This window comes from Atheta coriaria, unplaced genomic scaffold (assembly GCF_025399875.1).
Source record: "Atheta coriaria isolate IRGN ID8LTWV9N9 unplaced genomic scaffold, Caltech_Dcor_3.1 hic_scaffold_4_pilon, whole genome shotgun sequence".
Taxonomy (NCBI): domain Eukaryota; kingdom Metazoa; phylum Arthropoda; class Insecta; order Coleoptera; family Staphylinidae; genus Dalotia; species Dalotia coriaria.
Window position 1 is genome coordinate 5,154,564 of NW_027045446.1, and position 19,628 is coordinate 5,174,191.

Sequence of the window (19,628 nt, forward strand, 5' to 3'; positions counted from 1 at the left end):
CGCGCCGTGCCGCACAGCGCAATGTGCCTGCATTTTATATTGCGTTACATTGCGTTTGATGTTGTGTTGTGTTATATTTTATGCGTGCAGAGATGCAGGGAAATTAAGTAAGTAAAGCTTTCGGGCGTTTTGTTTTCATGTCGTGCGCTTTGATTGGCCATTCAAAGTTTGGATCTACAAGATAGATGCACGATTCGAACGAATTCAACATAAACGATACCTAAATATTTGTGTAGATATACAAGATGTCTTGAAACATAAAAGTTTTACAATGTACTTTAGGAAATTTAGGATGGTAACATGAGGTATTTGTGTAGTAATAAAATCTGAAATTATCTCACAATTTTCGTTTGTGCAGTGTGCGTGATGGTCGGCTTCTTTATTCGTTCTCTAGGAGTGAGAAACTACACTCTTCTAATTACAGTGATTATTGATGTAATGCGCAATTAATGGGCGTTTGTGATTGGGTTTGATGTGTTTGTAATCGTATATATCAAAAAAATAAATAATTTATCCGATTCAAGAAAAAAATTCTACTTTTACTTTTTAATTTGTTTGTCTTTTCAACTCTTTGCTCTAATTAAATAGCGGTTTAGCCCAAATACCAAATGTATCAAACAACACACGATATTCTGTTTTGATATCATGTTTGATACGGTTGGAGTTTGCGGTGGTGGTTGATGACCGATAACGGTTTACATTTTCACTTTCCCGACAGCAACGAATTGTCGATATCAATGTGACAACCTGATGGTAACCGCACTCTGCTCCCGATGCGGGAAGCACGCTGATATTAATGATCGCAATTGCGCCGCACGACACTTACACGCCGCCCTGCGCCGCCCCACATGTCTGCTCAACACACACTTTCCCATACGTTCCATATGTCACGCATTGTCTTCGACAGTAGGTACGCAGTTGGCTACATGCAAGCTTTCCATAGTCGTAATCAATATACAACATGATCATCACTTGATGATAGAGTGGAGCACATGTCGATTGATTGGCTATAAATGATTGAACACTTTGTATATTCTTGTGTTGTTTGTTCAGGTATGATATGTGAAGTGAGAAGAGATGTAAGTCAAAGTACGAAACTGTGTAACATGCAACTTGGTTTCGTAATTTTGACCTATTGCTAACTTTCAGCGAGAATTACCTATAAATATTTGACACTAAATTTTATACTTATTATACCTAAGCGCAATCATGCATATCTAATGTTCAAGACATAAATAGTGAACAAATTATTTAATAATTAAAAAATATGGTACATTTACAACGAAATTAGTAACATTTAATGTGACGTCAAAAATTATGCAAGATTGATATTTGCATGTCAAACTTCAACTTTACATGATCTTTTCAAGAAGTATTGAAAAGGTTATAATTGCCAAAATGTGCAAAAACATTTGTCACGCCATAATGGAAATAAATTAGTTTTACAAAACTGAAAAGTTTTGGCTGTATATTAATTTTAAATATGTTTGAAAATTTTTAATGCATTCCATCGATGCATTGCTTGTCAATTAGGAATGGCGAGCGCAACAAATCGCAATTGAATTTGCGCAACGTGACGCGCGAGCGTTATCCGATTGGTTACGTCCGTTTATTTTATAACAACCTGACTTGGAAGTTGATGTTGAAGCTGAAGTTGACTTGATGTCGGCCCAGCGCTTGCAGATTTTTATCGATGACGAAAAACGATATTTTGCTTCTTTTTTTTTCGTCTTCGATCGCCGGTTGCAGAACGTCTCTCGTTACCATCTCGTTGTCGATCTGGTGATATCGCGATGGTGGCGAATGTGTATCGCATGTTACGCACGCCAGGCGCGAATTGGTTTCTCGACTGCGGCCACTATCAGTGTGAAATCTTACAATTTCTCGAATGAATCTTGCGTGGAACTCGTATGCCAATTATCTGCGATTTAATCTCAGCGAGAACAAACTTTTCATAAACCTATTTTACTGCAGTTTCTGTACTTGTGCATTGGTTGTGCCTATGAACACACTGTAGGTTTTGATAAAATGTGTTTCCTGCGGACTAATAAATTTATCACGCCTATCACTAAAATCGCTGCAATCACGTGCTTTTTCCAGCCTGGCTAGTGATATCGCTGCGCTCCTAATTATTATAAGTTATCAATATTGAAATATTGAGACGTTTAGTTTATCGCATCGGCGATCGACGCGCGGAATGCGTTTATCTGTCGATGCGACTGCCTGATATGGCCAGCCTTGGGCAAAGCGCTCGCGAGACGAGATTATCGAACATTTAAAGCGCTAATTGCTTGTCGCTGTAATTTAGTTTCCGACGTTGTGGAAAACGCCAAACGCAGAGTTAATGCGTTCGCATTCAGAACGTGAAATGTTACGTCCATTTGCGTAAGGGAGATGAGAACAAGATATGCCCCGCAGGATATATTGATGAGCGGAGACGAGGCGTGCGATTTGGAGGATATTACACGATATGGAAGACTGCAAAATAAGTTTTATTTTAAAATAATGCCCTAATCATAATATAAATAGTATTTAGCTTACAATTTGTTTTCTGCAACTGAAATTGTACATCGGTATAAAAATTTATATACCTTTTTAACCTGCACTTTTTTTTCTGAAATTGCGATTGGGTAAATTGTAACATTGAATTTCCTGGGAGCTGATTGAAATAACTTTTTTCTTCCCATGCATTTGGTTTTATTTCTTCAATGCATTTTAAATATTTTACGACCTAATAAATCACTGAGTCAATAAGTCACATGGTATCATCTCAGACCGTTCGATGATCTCTACCACGCAAACAAAAACAATAAGAAATAATATCGTAAAAAATGTTGTAGACGAGTTAAACGTAGAAGTTGAACACTGTGCTGAGAATACCTGCACATGGCAGAACATAAATAAAAATCCAAAATGGGAATAATACGCAGACTGCTGCAAACTCGACAGATGAGAATGTAATCGTTTGCTATATTCTTTTTCATTCATAAATAGTCGTCGCAACTGCAAATGCAACGGTAACGGTCATCTCTGTTCAATACGACGCGGCGCGCGCAATAAATCAACATAAATCAAAAGACAATTACGCGCATGATAAATGGATAGCAAATGACAAACAAGAAGGAGGTTTTTCATCCGCCGTTGTGCAAACAAACGAAGAATGTCAGCATTGGATCGTAGAAAAAAGTGCGAATGGGACAAAAAGGCTGAAAAGTTGCTCATCACGTAATGGCCAAGAAGGTGTGCGTAATCGGAGATTTATCTAAGGTCGAGGACAGCAGGAAGTGCGGCGAATCGCGAGTGCAAACCGACGATGGACTTTGACTTCTCGACATCGACATCAACTTTAAGTCGGAGTTTGCCATCGTGTTTGAACGCTGCAGACTTTGACGCTTTGGCAGGCGCGTATTGAAGCGTGCGCGAACCTCGTGGAATCACCATCAGTCCAGCATATGTCCAATGGGACGACGTAATCGCTCGTCAGATTAACCGCATGCGAGATGCATTAGGAATTTGATCTTGTGCGAAATTTCACGATCCACCAAACACTGAAAACTACCTATATTAAATCAAAAGAACACTATTTTGAATGTTTTTACCTGATTTTGAAATTTTTTAAATATTTGCATTCTTTGTTTGAGGGCGAAGAAGACAACCTCTCACGCAGAACATCAAAGCAAACACGCATGCAAATAAATGCTAATGATTCCTTATTTGCATGCGAGATTTGCACAGCCGATGCCCATGCCCATCACCGCGGAAGACGCGCAGTGTATCGGCAAAGACTTTGAGAATTAGTTTCAGCTTTTTCTTTACTGTCTGAAGTAACTAAAGGCAATCTTTACATTACGCACCATGAAATTACCTGGACATTTAAAGGTTAAAAACCATGAAAAGTTTGAGAAGTAGAAAAATGTTGAAATTAATGTTTGTGGGGCGTCCCACTTTGGGTACTTTCAGATTGTCCGATTGCTGGACCGCCATAGGCGTCAGATAAAAACTAGCTTTGTCTTTTAAAAACCACCACCGTAAAGCAAGCTCGAATGTTTAACATTGTACAATATGTTGGTTTCTTTATGATCCAGCAACAGGTCATATGTGTATTCCAGATTGTACCTACGTTAAAATAAAAGCGCCACGCAAAAAACACTAGTATGTATTTAGTTTCAGAGCGTCTGCGCTTGAGTCGGTTATTTCTCATTTTTCCGCCTCGCGGATATTTTATTTCTACGTCTGTTTCGCCTGTCTTCCAATGTGCATGTGTTTATGTCCGAGCGACCGAAACTTATCGATATCGTAAAATGTTTTGTTTGTTGTCACACATTGTTTTATTATTAATAAATATCGACGAACACACATGCGGAACGGTCCTCTTTCCCGGCTCATAACTACATCGAACGAGAGAGTTCCACGCTGAAAACGCACCGGACTGACACCGACAAAGCTCATATTTCACTCGGTCCGCCGCTAGATTGAGATTTATGCGCCACGCATACCTGCAGTTCTGTATGTTATGGCGTGCGCATTGGCAACGTTTTCAGAGAGGCTTAATATATGAATTTTCAGTGATTGCGAGCGCGGCGTCCGCGAAAGGGCAACGTTTCTATTCCAAGCGCATATCATCTTCGTGGAGACACGCACTGCGAATATGTGAAAAAGATATGAGTTGAATGAATGAATAAGCATTTGTCGACAATTTCGCCGAGTGTTATTTCATAATTAAGACTTCACCATATTCGAAAGTGTTTTGCTACAAGGCAAATTTATGTACTTACTTAATAATGAGAAGTAGGATGTAAATTAGTTGATTTGAGTGATTAACTCACACTAAACATCTGAATTTTTGCGGAAATACGATTTATGAGATCTAAGTTTTGTTGAAGTATATTCCTATACACATGGTAGGTGCCCCACGTGTCCAATTTCAATTAGCGAAAAAAGTCCTCATTTCACCGACGTATCGGTAAATACCAGTCGAGTGGTTTTCAAGCATTCGCACAGAAATAACTGAAGTGTGGCAAGTGTTTGCTGTTAGCGGTTTTCTTATTTTCTTCAATTCTTCGCATTTGCTTTTTTATGATTTTACCGATATGATGGTTTTTGGGACTTTGTCTTCTTATATAAGCAAGCAGTACTACTGCAATTAGTTTTAAACCTCATTAACTATTCTTTCTAAAAATTATATTATACGGACTCTTAAGACTCTGGCCAATGAACTTACGCATTTAAATCTAGTTTAGGAGCTATCTAGTTAAAAAACTAAACTTCTTGCTTCGTAATACGACGATTTAATGACACGATTTACAACTATTTAAACATTGTGAACGTGAGGTTTCTGATAAAAAAAAGATATTCGTTAGTAACGTCACCGCTTAAATTGATAAACGACTATTAAAGTGAAAATTACTTCCGTGCAGTAATCCCTAATCTCACACCGCATCAGGAGTCAAAACATTTAATGCTCGACGTGATTGCGCGCGACAAAAGTTGACTTATATTCCGCCATCACATCCACGTCGTGGGCAACTAATGCACATCTTGCAAGTCGCATTATTTTGGCATTATCCAACGTGTCACAGTGTGCTACACCGCGCACGAAGTGTAAGCGCGGTGATGTTACGTTGTTGTTCGGCACATAATGCAACAAATTCATAAATATATACTTGCAGTGCTGTGCTCACAGAGTCCAAAGAGTCTTTGCTCACAACGGTGAGGAGATTCATAGAGGAAATGCTTCTTGAAGAGCATGTAATGAAAGTGGCTGCAAATGTTGTAAACGTTGCGAAACACAAAAGGACAATGCATAATATGATCATGCGCAGCACAGGCAGCTAGAGGCAGATGAATATGGAAAAATCGATGCTTGAAAATTGAAATGCTCAGATGGCTTATGAAACCATCAAGAAGCAGGAAGTGTTCATTTTGATGCACTTTTTAGAAACTGGCATTCTAATGTCTTTTTATTATTCGACACGATATATGCTGCTTTTGGTAGCGAATTACTCGTGATTTAAGTATCCATGCAGAAATATTACATCATAGTTAGCATCATTTTCAAAACTGAAAAACATTGAAATAATTATTGAAATTAGTAAATAAAAAAGAGAGTTATAGCCACTTATTGTACAACTTTTTCTGTTTTCTGTATTGCCCAATATAACGTTAATATTTTTTTTTGTATTCACACTACAATTGACCAGATGCTGATTCAGTAGGAGTCTGGCTATATTTGGTGTTAGATACCAATACCTTTGGATACGTTTAAATTCCTCCAAATCGGAGATATCGCCATCGCATCAGTTCGATATTCTCAGTGCGCACATGAAGAATGAAGAATAGAAATTATTGCTCCACCGCCTGCTCGGCGACCTCAGCAGTTTGAATGCATACGCACATATAACATACGCAGGGCATAATAGTAATGGGAAAATAAGGAGTAATGAATGCTATTTGTGCATTTCTACATAGTGCATCCTCCTTTGAGTAAGTAATGTGGCTCTAATGCAAGTAAATTTACCTCGCATTGGGATCGCTAATAGAAATATTCTTTATTAAGAGTTTGACTGTGAATGTAAATCGGCTGGTGCACCGCTGGTCCAGGTAAGTACCATACAGAAGGCGTGATGCGTGTAGGAAGCTCACGAGTGAATTTAATGCTTAATGCTTAATTTATTTGGTATTCAATATTGGTGTGTGCAATGTATGCTGTACACGAGCGTTTGTATTATTTGCTGTGTCGGAATGTGCACAATGTGCGTGCGAGCGCGCGGAGAAAAGAGCTTCATGAATCATTGTCGGAGATGTCGGAAGACCATTATAATTTTATACGTTTCGCTCGCAGAAAGAACTAATTATCTGCGGGAGGAACAGCGTGCACACTCGTATATCAGTTGCTCGGCCCGTTTGATTGCTAATTTATAACGTAATAATCGATAAATTCGATTTATTTTGAAATTTGCGTTTAATTAAAAATTATTAATGCGTAGAATTTAAAATATTAATGATTGTTCTTTCCTATGGCTTTACAAACACTTAATAAATAATTTTAATTATTTTTTTTACTTTAACGGAAAACAAAAATAAAATTAAAACGTTTATGCATTTAAATAATTAGAAAGATGATATTTTGATAAGTTTATGCCTTGCTAAAAACATCTAAAGTTCTGCCACATTCCACGGGCGATTTATTTTATCATACATCTCTGGCTTACGTTCTATTCTTCCATTTCGAGCGTTTGGAGCCCGTTCCGAAGCAGCATTTAATAAGATAAGGTGTCGTCGGAGGCGCCAAGCCGGCCAGCGACGAATTTTGCGCTTCTTTTTGTATCGCGAACGTGGCAAGCTGCTGCATAGATGCTGATACTGATGCCTGATGCACCAAGATGCAAATAAACTTCTTATGTGAGCGCACAGCATCTAGGTCCGTTTTGCAAGTAGGTATGTAAGTTGCGACTAGTCGCAAAAAAACACCGCAAAAATGCTTGGTCGCAACACGTAAAACAAAATAAAGAAGGCGAAAAAACGCACAGTTTTAAAGTTTGCAAACGTGCTGAAATAAAAAGTATTGTAATAAAAGACGCTGCGAGTGGTTCTTGAACTGAAGACTTGTCGTCGATTTCGATGCGTCGAGCCGACCGGCGCGAAAAATCCGATGTAATCGTGAAAGTGTATATCTTATTAGCCACAATGAAGACGTGTAATTAACATACATTTACATTATTAATTATATCGCGTGCATTTCTTCAACAGATGCAGCTCTTTATCTTCAAGTATAAAAATTATATTTGCTTTGGGGTTTTAAATCTAAAACAAAATTTCAATAATCAAGCAATAAATCTCTTCCTAGATGTTTGTTGGATTGTTTGTTGTTAACTCTCAATTTCGAAATGCATTGAATTTTTGGAGTTTTCGACAACTCCTAATTTGTAATTCAAAAATTCTTGCCTCACACAAAAAAACATGACCTGTCAACAGTTGAAACAGATGTAAACGTCGAGATGCCAATCGAAATTATCACCGGTTCAACTTGTTTCACTTTTTTGTGTTCTTTAAGTATAGTTTTTTTATGTTTGGTCCACAAACCACTCGTCTTGAGTCCACTCGGTCACGACACTGTCATCTTATGGTCACAAATCGCTCTGAATTAGTTTCCAAATGGGCGAAATCCATTAATTAGGTAATTTTCGGTGAACACAACTTCACATAAAAACCGTTTGATTTAAGTTTGATAGGAATAAACATGAAAAGCCCTTTTCTGTTTTTTAAATTTATTCAAATGTATGTGAAATGACAAAATCTAGCATGAGTTGACATTTTTAATTGGTCTAATAGGACTAAATAATTTTGTTAAGTATTTTCAGTATTTTGATGTTTCTCAAAAATGCAAGTTAAGGGTGCTAGGACAACTTAGAATGCGATAAAAATACCTTAGTTTGACTTTAATAGAAGAAATAAATTTATTAACACAGCTATACATTTGGGACAATTTTCAGATTGGAGCTTTTAAGCTTTGCTACTAATTGACGACAAGTAGAAGATTCAACTTTGTAATCTTAATCTATTTAATGCATTTAACAAATGTTCTAGCAACCAAATAGAAATTGATTACTTTAATGAGATATGCTTTAAACTTAGGTTACTCTATTTTTCATTGCTATATTATTATGTCCCAGTCTTTTAATTTTGTGGTAGAAAATAGTTCATTAAAAAGAAGGTGACTTAAATGCTTTGTTTGTACTTTCATTTTACCGGAACGCTTTTTTCCTCGTCTCGAACTTGACCTTTAAGTGAAATTATGTGTGCGTGTACTCTCAAAAAAAAATCTATTTGTATAAATAAATAATTGAAGTCCATTTAGTGAAAAGAGGCAGAGCTGACAGTAGAGTGTGCACAAACGATGCTGATTTATCGAGCATTTCGAATGCATTTATAAAGCGATCATCCGGTAAGAATCAATAATGGTAATGTGGTAATGGTAACAAAGTAAAGGCGCGAGTGACGAGTAAAAACACAACTGCCACGGACGGCGAACGGAGATCTCTCGCAGGAAACAGCGCAGCCCGCGCGTGCACACACGCGCAGACATTAAGCCGGCGTGTAATGAAAAGCTAAATAAAGAAATATTGCGCTTAAGTATCGAAAGTGAAAAGGTGTTGATTTATGGGCGCGCATTTTTCGTGCTGCGTTGCGTGGGAGCTGGCCAGACGGCCGCTGAAAGAACTTAATTTCTTCCTTAATGCACTCTCAGTAAGTCAAGTCAGCAAGTCAGTCATTAACTATTTACATACACGGCTAAAACTTGAAGAAATACTTAAAAACACAAATTTTACAAAAAGATTAGTACTTGAATTGTGTATATGTGTTGTACACATATACAAAACCAAAATTACCAATTTTTTAATTTTTAACTTTTTTGCAAGAACATCCCAGTAAAATTTAATTCTCTTTTCGATTATAATTTATTTACTTGTCACTTCACATAGTCTACATTTCCCAATATTGTTTCTATGTGTGTTTAATACTAAAACTGGAATTGAAGAAGATGTGGGCTGTTGATTTCACTCTTACTTGAAAAAAAAAATCAACAGCCACACGTTTGCCAAACAATAATAGTTAGAGATAAAGATAAGATTTATCCATTTAACCAATTAGGTAACAAGTAACAACACAACGCAAAGACAGAAGAAGCACGTTCCTACGTGCGCCTTTATTAAAACGATCCTGATACAGTGCGGCACCGCGCACGTAAAACACGTCGATGCTCGCTTGCCAATAAAGGCTTAGGGCCAATTATAAAATTACAAAAAGACCCACCACCGAGTTAAGTAATAACTCACCTATTACAAACCACGCGCACCGAGCTGCGACCAAGTAATCGACGAGCATTATTGTTCGACAATATCCGACAATGTTTACAATGTTAAATGATCGTTATTTACATGATACTGAGATTTTAGGTTTAACCTTATAAGTGAATGTATATATGTTAGGGTGCGTGCACTTGCTCAACTTATGGTGTAACCTGTACCAAAAAGAGTCTTTTGTTTTCTTTTTGTTTCATTTTTCTTATATAATGATATAATCATTATCTAAGGAAAAGTAAATAGAAATAAAAAGGTTTCGAATCTCATAGCTTGCAGGCATAATTCTAAAAATTATTATTATCTTAGATGAATGGAGTTCAGTAGACCTTACTTAAGTCAGTCTAGGTAGTTTAGTGGGACACGTGTAGGCAGTCTCGTAAATATCTGTGATCTTATTAGAACACAAATCAGATTATTTCGTCGATGTTGTTGTGCTTCCTCCTCATTGTGCATCCTCCAGGTAACCTCTGATAAAAGTTTATAATGTAAACGCATGTATCGTTTATGTTGTTTTTTATATGATTAATGATCTGGCGCGCGAACCATAGGTATCGGAGGATGCACTTCGTTCCTGCATTGACCCGATGATAATTTATTAATTATGTGCGAGCATTAACTTTGGGTGGTCTTCACTTTTCATTTTCATTGGGCTGGAACTTACGATGCAGATGCAAATCAACCACAAACAATAGTGATGTAATCTGTAATTTAATACTCCATACACAAGGAATTTTGAGCACTTTGTATATACTCAATCGTTTCACAATTTAAAAGTGAATCTGATTCAATCAATTTAGTTCAATGTTGAGCATAATAATTTCTGGTATTTTGTATGATGACGCTTGTAATACCTGTGATGGCTTGCAGGCCATTAAATTGTTAAATCTGGTTGTTATTACACGCATGCGATGCACCTCTGACTGTTTAATTGATAAAAAGCGAAACGTTTAGATACGTAAGGCCCGTCGGATGATTCAGTTGAGACAGGAACCACTCGAAGCGACTGCATAAATACTTGGTTCGTTTGGGTGCTCCTCGTGGCTTTTAGTGGCCGGGCCCGGCATTTAACATTTCGGATAAATTCGATGATAATGATAGGGTTTTGATTAAAGTGTTCGCTGCGCGCGCGACGCGTTTAGTAACTTAAGTGTGGTGTGTTGTTAGCATCATAAGCGCGTTACGATTTTGACATAAGGCAACCGACAAGTCAAGTGTATCTCGTCTCATGGAGGATGATTATTGTTATAACTGTCAAGTATCAAACTCTTCAAATGTATCATTAAATGTTTAAGGAATAATACTTTTACTGTAGGCTGATCTAAATTATATTTTGCTTCATTTAAATCCGTTTAAAGTTTAAAATTTACAAAAGCTGATTAATTGTTATCAAAATAACATAAACGTGAAACTGTCACGCTTCACACAATCTATTGTAACGCAAATCTTGATTGTTTTGTTTCTGAGAAGATTACATTTGTTAAGCCAATTCATACACACGGAAATGGAAAGATGCAGCGCGTTATTACGATTTATAAAACAAATAAACAATCTAAAGACTAAATGAAGCGCAGTCTAAGAATCGAATAAACAACACGAAGACTTTGTTCCTAATCTTATATGGATTGTGTAGACGCATATTGTATATATTCACATAAAAAAATTAAAATCAGAAAAGGACATGAACAATTGGGGCGAATAACAGTTCCACACTGCGATTAACATATTTGCGATCCCCACGTTGAACTTGGTCTCGACACATTCGAGCTGTAACCGAAAGATGTATTGCGCCCATGCGCTGATTGTAAATAAGTGCGTTTGCATTAAAGTCGCAATCCACGCGGAAACCGAAGAAAGCCGCGTCGAGATAATTTATAAGCGCGAAAAATGTACGCACCAACCGCCATAAATATATCAAGTGTGTGCGCATCCGAGTCGAAGAGTGGCGCGGCATAGCGGCGGCTTGCGTTGCATAAGATCGAAAATCAATACTTGGCACGTGATTTTTTTTCTACACGTCGCGATTTTTATTTATCGCGCATGCAAAACGCCGGTGAACGCGTAAGTAAACCAGTTTATGACCTGATCGTCCATCGAGGGCCTGCACATTGCATCAAGGCAGTGGTGAGAGGCGAAAAGGCGTATCCCAATAAATTTGCGATAAATTTAACACCGGCCAAAATTACATGCTATTAGTGACCGAATTAATAAACCTCGCGCAATCAATTTGATGATTTAATCCTTTTATCCGACGACAGATACTTTTGGGTTCGTGTCTTGTTCGATCATACAGTCACCAAACAAAATTGATTATAAAATTATAAAAAATTTAATTTCCATGTTAAGAAATGTCAATAAAATAATTAGTTATTTGGATGTACTTCAGGAAATCTGTTTGTTTCAGAAGAATGGCTGCTTGTACGAACATATCCGATGGGGTGAAGCGTTTGTGATCGTTTACTCAGTGAGCGACAAGCACAGCTTTCACGAAGCCGCGGAGCTTCTGGGCCAGTTGGCCAAACTCAAATTGCCATCATACTATACCACTCTTTTACTGGGAAACAAAAGAGATTTAGATCACTCAAGGTAAGCATCAAAGCAACCCGTTGCTTAATATATTTTTTTAAGTTTAAACTTAAATTGTAATTTCTTTCATTTTAATCTGAAAATAGTCTTAATGTTCAAGTTGCCGGTTCCTCAAATTACAGAGATTGTAATGAAGCGTAATGTGCGTTTCAGGGCGTTAATGATAGGTTGTTTGTTTTATAATCGTCGTCATTCGGATAATTGAGCTAGCTCCACACACGATTCATAGCTTAGTTCTTAATTACAAAATGTTGCTAGAAATTACAAAGATAGGGCTAACATCTCTGGTAATTACAAAACCAACAGCCGTGGCGAGAAGTAAAAGAATACATACGAGAATGAAAGTTGCTTTGACTGCATCACTAGACTTTTAACTTCATTTAAACATCACTTGAACTTCGCTTCAGATCGCCAGCTCTTGTTCGTGTTAAGTTTGTTGGAGGAGAGTTGGAAGTACGATTTCCATAATAAATCTTTGGCCGTTACCTTACTTTTACATCTAACAATGGTCAATGTAACAGTCAGCGTTGAATAATAGTCCGCGCTTCGACTGAAAGGCTGGAAGCCGGGGTGATAGTGGAAACGGACGATAAATAGCGGATGTACGCGCGCACTTGTTGCGCTCCTAGAATAAAAGCTTGAGCTTGTTCACAGTATGCGGTGATTGTGGCTTGAAGTATAATACATTACGCCGTACCTACGTTAAAGCTCACCTCGCGGTGTGCAACATGGTTCTGGGTGCATCTCACTACGTTTTGTTTCATCTGGTATAATGCAGGAGATCAATTTAGTTAATGATCCTGCCCTATGACCTATTTTTCCACTGGCACAATAAAATCACATTTAGAAAACTTTCTATTTCATATGTGGGAATAATTTTTGAAACTTGCATTCCACAGTCCTGGATAGTAATATATCTATGGCGTTTTGCAAATTTTGTATGGAATGTTGATGGCTTGCATTGTGGGCACGTGAAAAATTAAACAAAGCTTGAAGATTCTATCTTCCTGTTGGCGCACACTGAGGAAAACAAAATGATCCAGCCTTCACTCCTCTGCCAGTCCGAGTGAAACAATTTGCAGATAGGATCGATTTCTATGCTTCAGCAATTTTAATGCCTACGCTTCTCACTTCTCGTGTCCATTCTACATTTCAATAGTGAATCTTTTTCTTATTTTTGCTATACTTCAATTTTATGCTCACCTGGACGCAATTTGTGCCACAATTTAACACGGCGATAATTCGACGTTTTTATTTATCCGTAAATAACGATGCACTACTTTCTACCGAAAACGAATTTTGCCAAACAATAAGAATTTTTATTTTTGGGAACGCCCACACGATGAATCATTATTTCGTTTATCGACGGGTCTTCAATCATCGATCCCCAAAGCGCTGAAAACACTCATTACGTGCGATATGATTTAAGCGTCTTTTATTTCAAATTGACGGTTTTCATTCATCGCGTAAACGTTTTAACGTGAAATGAGTGGATTCATTTGTAATAAAATTGAACGAGGTACGTTGTATGCTAAACTTTAAATGTCTCCGCTTATTTTGTTTCGTCTTGTTCGGTTCGGTTTTCGTTCGTCGTCGGAGAAATATGGATAAATAAGTAACCCGGATATTACAATTATGCTAATGATACCGTGAACGCGCATAATATCGATGGCACACTCCCAAAAATTACGACCTGCCATTCGCCGCGACGCATAAATCGTTTAAGGACATTTTGTGCCAGACATGCAGCCATGTCGGGTCATCTCGGAACGAATTGTGCGGCAACAAAAAACTAAAACTAACACTCGAAGATATATCGAATTGGACTTTAACTTGCGGAACATAAATTTACAGCGCGTGACACAGATAGTACTAATTAATATTCTCATGCTGCACGGTCATGCATGGACATTTTGTTTTGTTGTCACTGTCATTTTTAATAAATTTTCAATTACGTGTTTCTTTGGACGCTGCAGGTCTAAGTTTTTAATTAAAACTTGACCCAGCATTAACCGGAGAAAATTTCTACTTTCATCTTTTGAATCGAAATTTAAATATGGAATGTTTTAAATAATAGTTACACATGTTTTATTGATGCATTCCTTGATGTGCTCTATGATGTTTTTATTATTGTTATATTTTGTTATGGTATTGTTAATATTCCTCGTTTGGTATTTGTCTAATGCGCGGCTTGTACTTGACCCAGAACCGTGAAAGTGCGCGTCGTGATTTTATTCGGAAAGCCAGCAAACTACGAGGAAATAAAAAAGGCGCATCGCAGTTAAGTAACCGTCGTAACCGGCTATTACTGTTTCAATTTTTTTTATTGTTTTACACAAAGTGAAGAAGGCAAAATCATCGTATTCATTGCTCTGATCGACTTAGAAGTATGCATGATGACAATAATTGGAAGACTTTGTATAAAACAAACGTGGTTTGCGACTGGCTAGACGAGCTGAGAGAAAGAAGACCAACAGGTTGATGCACACAATTTCTGTGAGCGTTCACAATACTCGCACGTGAGCAAACTAAACAATGGCTAATAATTTTCGACGTTTCGGATGCTATCCCAGGCGAGCAGCCAGCAAAAAATTGAAAGCATGACTGCTTACTTAATTTATTACTTTTTTCATCTAATTGACCTTTCAACTTTTTATAGATGTATACTCGGTAGATATGAAAATTATACTAACTAAAGAAAACAAGCCCTAACTTACCTAAATAAATTTTCCACGTGTAATAATTTCTGATTCGAGCTAAAACTTAAATTAATTACTCTAAAGAATCAAAGAACGCTAAATATTTTTTGTTTAAATTGTTAATGCTGTGTTTCATGGTGGTTTATGGCATAATCTCTAGAGTGAATTTAAAGCACGCTAGTAATGTGTTTGTCGGCACCGATGTGACAGTATCGTCTTGTCGTGTCTATCGTTTTGAGCGTCTAATAAAAGCAAATTTTCTTCTCCGGACACAACGGTTTCTCGCGCGAAACAGCGTTCGCCTCTTAGCGTCGCAACAACACCGCTCGCTACTCAATAAAGCAGCAAATTAATAGCGAATTAATCTTTACCGTTCGCTATCGCTTGCCACGAGCGGCACTAATGTCGTCTCAAAGGCGCCGAAACAACGAAACGATTTCAATGCAGCGCGTACGCGTGCTTGCGACAATTACTTCATTCGCGCATACGTTATTAGGCGACTAAAATAAATGAAAGTGTCGTAAATTTGCGCTTTGCCTGGGAAATTCACCACGACGAGGAAACGGACAGGATATTTTCTTTTAATTCATTGGCAAAAAATTAATATAGAAAGTATCAATAAACTCAATGCACAAAAACAATTGAAATATTTTCATTAATTGAAAAATAATTTTATTGTGATATACAACCGCATTAGGGAGACCTCTTAAAGTTCTCTTATTATATTACCGATTGACAAAATAAACGTATTATAGTATAGGATAAGGAATTGAAATAATAAAATCATCCAAGGAAATATAATTTATGATTTGCGTATTGTGGAAAATGCTTTAGATATAAATAATGTTGATGTAAACACCGAAAGTAGTTGTTTCAAGGACTGCTCATATTATATACTTTTTGGCATAGATACAGCGCTACCTCTAATTTATTGGATACATCGGCAATTGATATAAATCAAATAGCATGTTCATGACTTAATTAAACAAACTGCCGCACTGAAACCGCAGCCATTGCAGGCAATTTGTGTTTATGAATGAATGCATGAAATTTAATCTAGGATAACAAAATTTGCAAAAAGGAAATAGGTTAAAGAATCCTTTGTAAATTTTTATAAATAAATTAAAGGTATGCATGTAGAAAATTCAACGTACATAGAATTCAAAAATATTAGTATAAAGCAGTAAAATTACCATATTTGGTAGTAAAGCGTTATTGAATATTTGGTGTTGCTTGTAGCTGTGATTAAATCCAAACATAGTTTAAAGCATTTGAAACAGAATAAACGAAATAAATGCTAACTCGAAAGTCTTTATCGCTATAGGTATTGTAGAACAATTTGGGATAAATTTTATGTAAACATTGATTTGATGACACTTGTGCGACCCGAAGGAGTTAGAAAGTTTTTAATGGACCATAATGATACCCGTCGTTTATCAACGAATTGGAAGATTTATTGAAAATTTATTGCTGAGGTTGCTTTATCAAGCGCAAGTTGTGGCTTTAAGCTGTTCTTAAGCTATTATTGCTCATTCAGGTGATTTATTAATATGGCTAAGTGACAGGTTCATTGGGTGTTAAAATGCCAAACAATGAAATAAAAATTTAATAATTCATAAATAATAATTTTCCAAAATTCTATAAACAACACATAAACTGTCGGCACACCAAAAATATCATTTATTGCTCTTTCTTGTAAACAAGCAGCTGTGTGTAAAGAAAAGTGCAGTAATGTTATGAAAATCTTACTAATTATATGATATGTTTGTAGTGCTACAGTTATAAGTAGTTATAGTTTGGTAGTTGTTACTCAAAGAAAGAAAGTTTTCAGTTTGAGATAAAACAATGTAAAGAGAACGAGTTTTGATTTATCTATGACACGATTAAGAAGGGTGCCTAATGACTAGTATAACAAGGTGAGTTTGGTGATGTAAATCAGGCGAGGAGGTTATTAATTGTTGCCTCCAGAAGCTTGAAAGTATTTAGGTTAACACGAAATTACTGTCAATCAAAGAAACGTTTGATCACATGCGTCCGACACTTAGGAATGCAGGATACCTTTTACGCGGCACCTGAAGTGTAATTCATTAATATAATTATGTGTATTATTTTGTTTCATAAGAGTATATATTAATTCTTTCTGTGTTTTTAGGCAAATCTGCGTTGATGAAGGACAGGAGCTTTCCCTGCAGTACGGCTGCCAATTCTACGAAGTAAGCGCTGCTGAAAACTTTGCTGGCGTGTCGCTGGCGTTCCAATCTCTATTGCGGGAAGCGCGAAGTGTCCAACTACTTAAAGCCTTGCCAATTCGACGAAAACTCGGCGTTAACTCCGTGTCTAAGGTGCTGGGGAACATCTTCGGGAAGAATTCGAAAGGCGATCGGAAGAAGCGACCATCACTTAGTATATAGCCACAACTTGCAAAACTCGTGGTTAACCTAATGTAGGCTTTAAAGAATGACTCGATTTTAATCAACAATTAATCTATGGTATAATATCGAAAATGTTCCTAAAATTTATATACACATGGATTTTATTGATATAAAAATAACGAAAAATGAAAAGTACAAAACTTCGGAATTGTTAAAAAGTGGAACCGAAAATTGTGATATTGTATATGGTATAAAATAAGTTATAATATAAATGTAAATTTAGCCATAAGATAATTCTGTTTTTCAAAAACAATTTGCTTGTGTAAATATTGCAGTAGTTGCTAATAATTTCATGTAAAAGCTACAAAATTTTGATCTCAATTCGTAAGATACGATTAAGAATATGTAATGATATCTAATGCAATGATGAATTTGTTCGTTGATAATTGAGACTTGTGCTCGTACTTCCGAGGGTCTGGTTTCGATTGTCCAATGTCAAATTGTCAAATTGTAGCGCTATAAAACGTACACAGCGACACGTGCCATTTGGAAACACATGCAAGACATGTTTGTTTGGTCATTAAAACACGACTAACATAGAACGTTAGAGTGTTGGTAGGAAAAGTTGCGGATTTGCTCGACGGCGGCGATTTATTGCGCGCATGCCGGAAACGGCGGCTAATTTTACGCTCACACCACCCACGCTTACATTTTGTCGTTCCTCGCCAACGACAACCAGTTTAACACCAGTAGAGTAGCGAAACAGTTGAAAAAATCAAACAGCGTCCTAGTAAACCAACGTAATAATTGATTGCTGAAAGCCAGATATCAGCAGGCCCAGAGCTATGATGTGGATGTCTACTTGTAAAGAAAGTTAGGAAAACAAATTGTACTTGTGGTTGACTTTCGCTGTATCATTTATAGAATTAAACTACTGATTTTTAACATGGACTATAATTTATCCAATCTTGTAAAGTTGTATACATGTAAAAGTTCTTTGTAAATTATAGAAATTTTCGGTTTATTATGAATTATGTACATATGATTTGATTGAAAATTTTCCAATTAGCTAATCTAAGCAAATCTTGTGCAGAAGTACATCTATTTCATAAATTGTATTATATTTATCATGTCTTTATAATATACAAATGAATCGCAAAATCTGTTGGTAGCCACATAACTCAGCAACGTCTAGACCAATTTGGACAATTCTTTTTTTTTTAAATGTTCGTTTAAGTCCAAGGGTAGTTTTTACAGCGTGAAAAATTCGAATAATTGCCGGGAAACCCTAAAGACAGCCCATTTCTATAGAATACCAGTTGTCAATGAGATTCAATCATAGTTATAGTTAAATAGTTAAATCCGAGATGGCGCGCTTCGATTTCAATCTTCTAGCTCTTTCGGAAGTGTCCTAATATGCCCCAAAAAAATTTGCATTTTCAAAGCAATTGAAAACATGGTGTGGAAAACACCCTGTATCTCAAGAACAATTTGACTTTTTTCTAGTTTCTTATCGCCATGTAAAAATTAGAAAGTGTCTCTACTGGATGCACATCTCCTCAATCTTCTAGCCCTTCCGGAAGTATTCTAAAATGCCCAATAAAAATTGTAATTTTTCAAAAAAATTGGAAACAGGGTGTGGAAAACACACTGTACCTCACGAACTATTTGACTTTTTTGTAGTTTCTTATCGCCACGTTGAAGCTCGAAAGTTTTTCTATAGGGTGCATACCTTTTCAATCTTCTAGCCCTTCCTAAAATATCCTAAAATGCCCTTTAAAAACTGGGGTTTAAAAAATTGAAACAATGCTGTAGAGAACACCCTGTATCTTGCGAACTAATTGACTTTTTGCACCACCATTTTAAAGTTCGTAAGTCTCTCTACACAATGCATACCTTTTTAATCTTCTTGTCCTTCCGGACAGTCTGAAATTGCTTTTTAAAAATTGGCATTTTTCATCAAAATTAAAGACATGATGTGGAAAACACTCTGTATCTTGAGAACTATTTGATTTTTTAAAAGTTTTTTTACCGCCATGCTAAAGTCGAGAGTCTTTCTACGCGATCCATATTTTTCCAATCCCTTAACCCTTCCAGAAATGCCCTAAAAA

The 19,628-nt window shown here is 36.7% G+C and overlaps 1 protein-coding gene across 2 annotated transcripts in view; it reads left to right on the plus strand.

Moving 5' to 3' along the window:
• Nucleotides 1-18,678, plus strand: part of LOC135790520 (ras-related and estrogen-regulated growth inhibitor-like) — a 68,783-nt gene extending 50,105 nt beyond the window's left edge. Inside the window, exons 4-5 of one of the 2 annotated variants that reach the window (XM_065300754.1) lie at nt 12,265-12,446; nt 17,298-18,678. In XM_065300754.1, coding sequence (XP_065156826.1) covers nt 12,265-12,446; nt 17,298-17,556 — 441 coding nt within the window. In that variant the 3' untranslated portion in view covers nt 17,557-18,678. The remainder of the gene's footprint in view (nt 1-12,264; nt 12,447-17,297) is intronic. The other variant, XM_065300755.1, reaches the window with a different exon arrangement.
• The last annotated feature ends 950 nt before the right edge of the window (nt 18,679-19,628 follow it).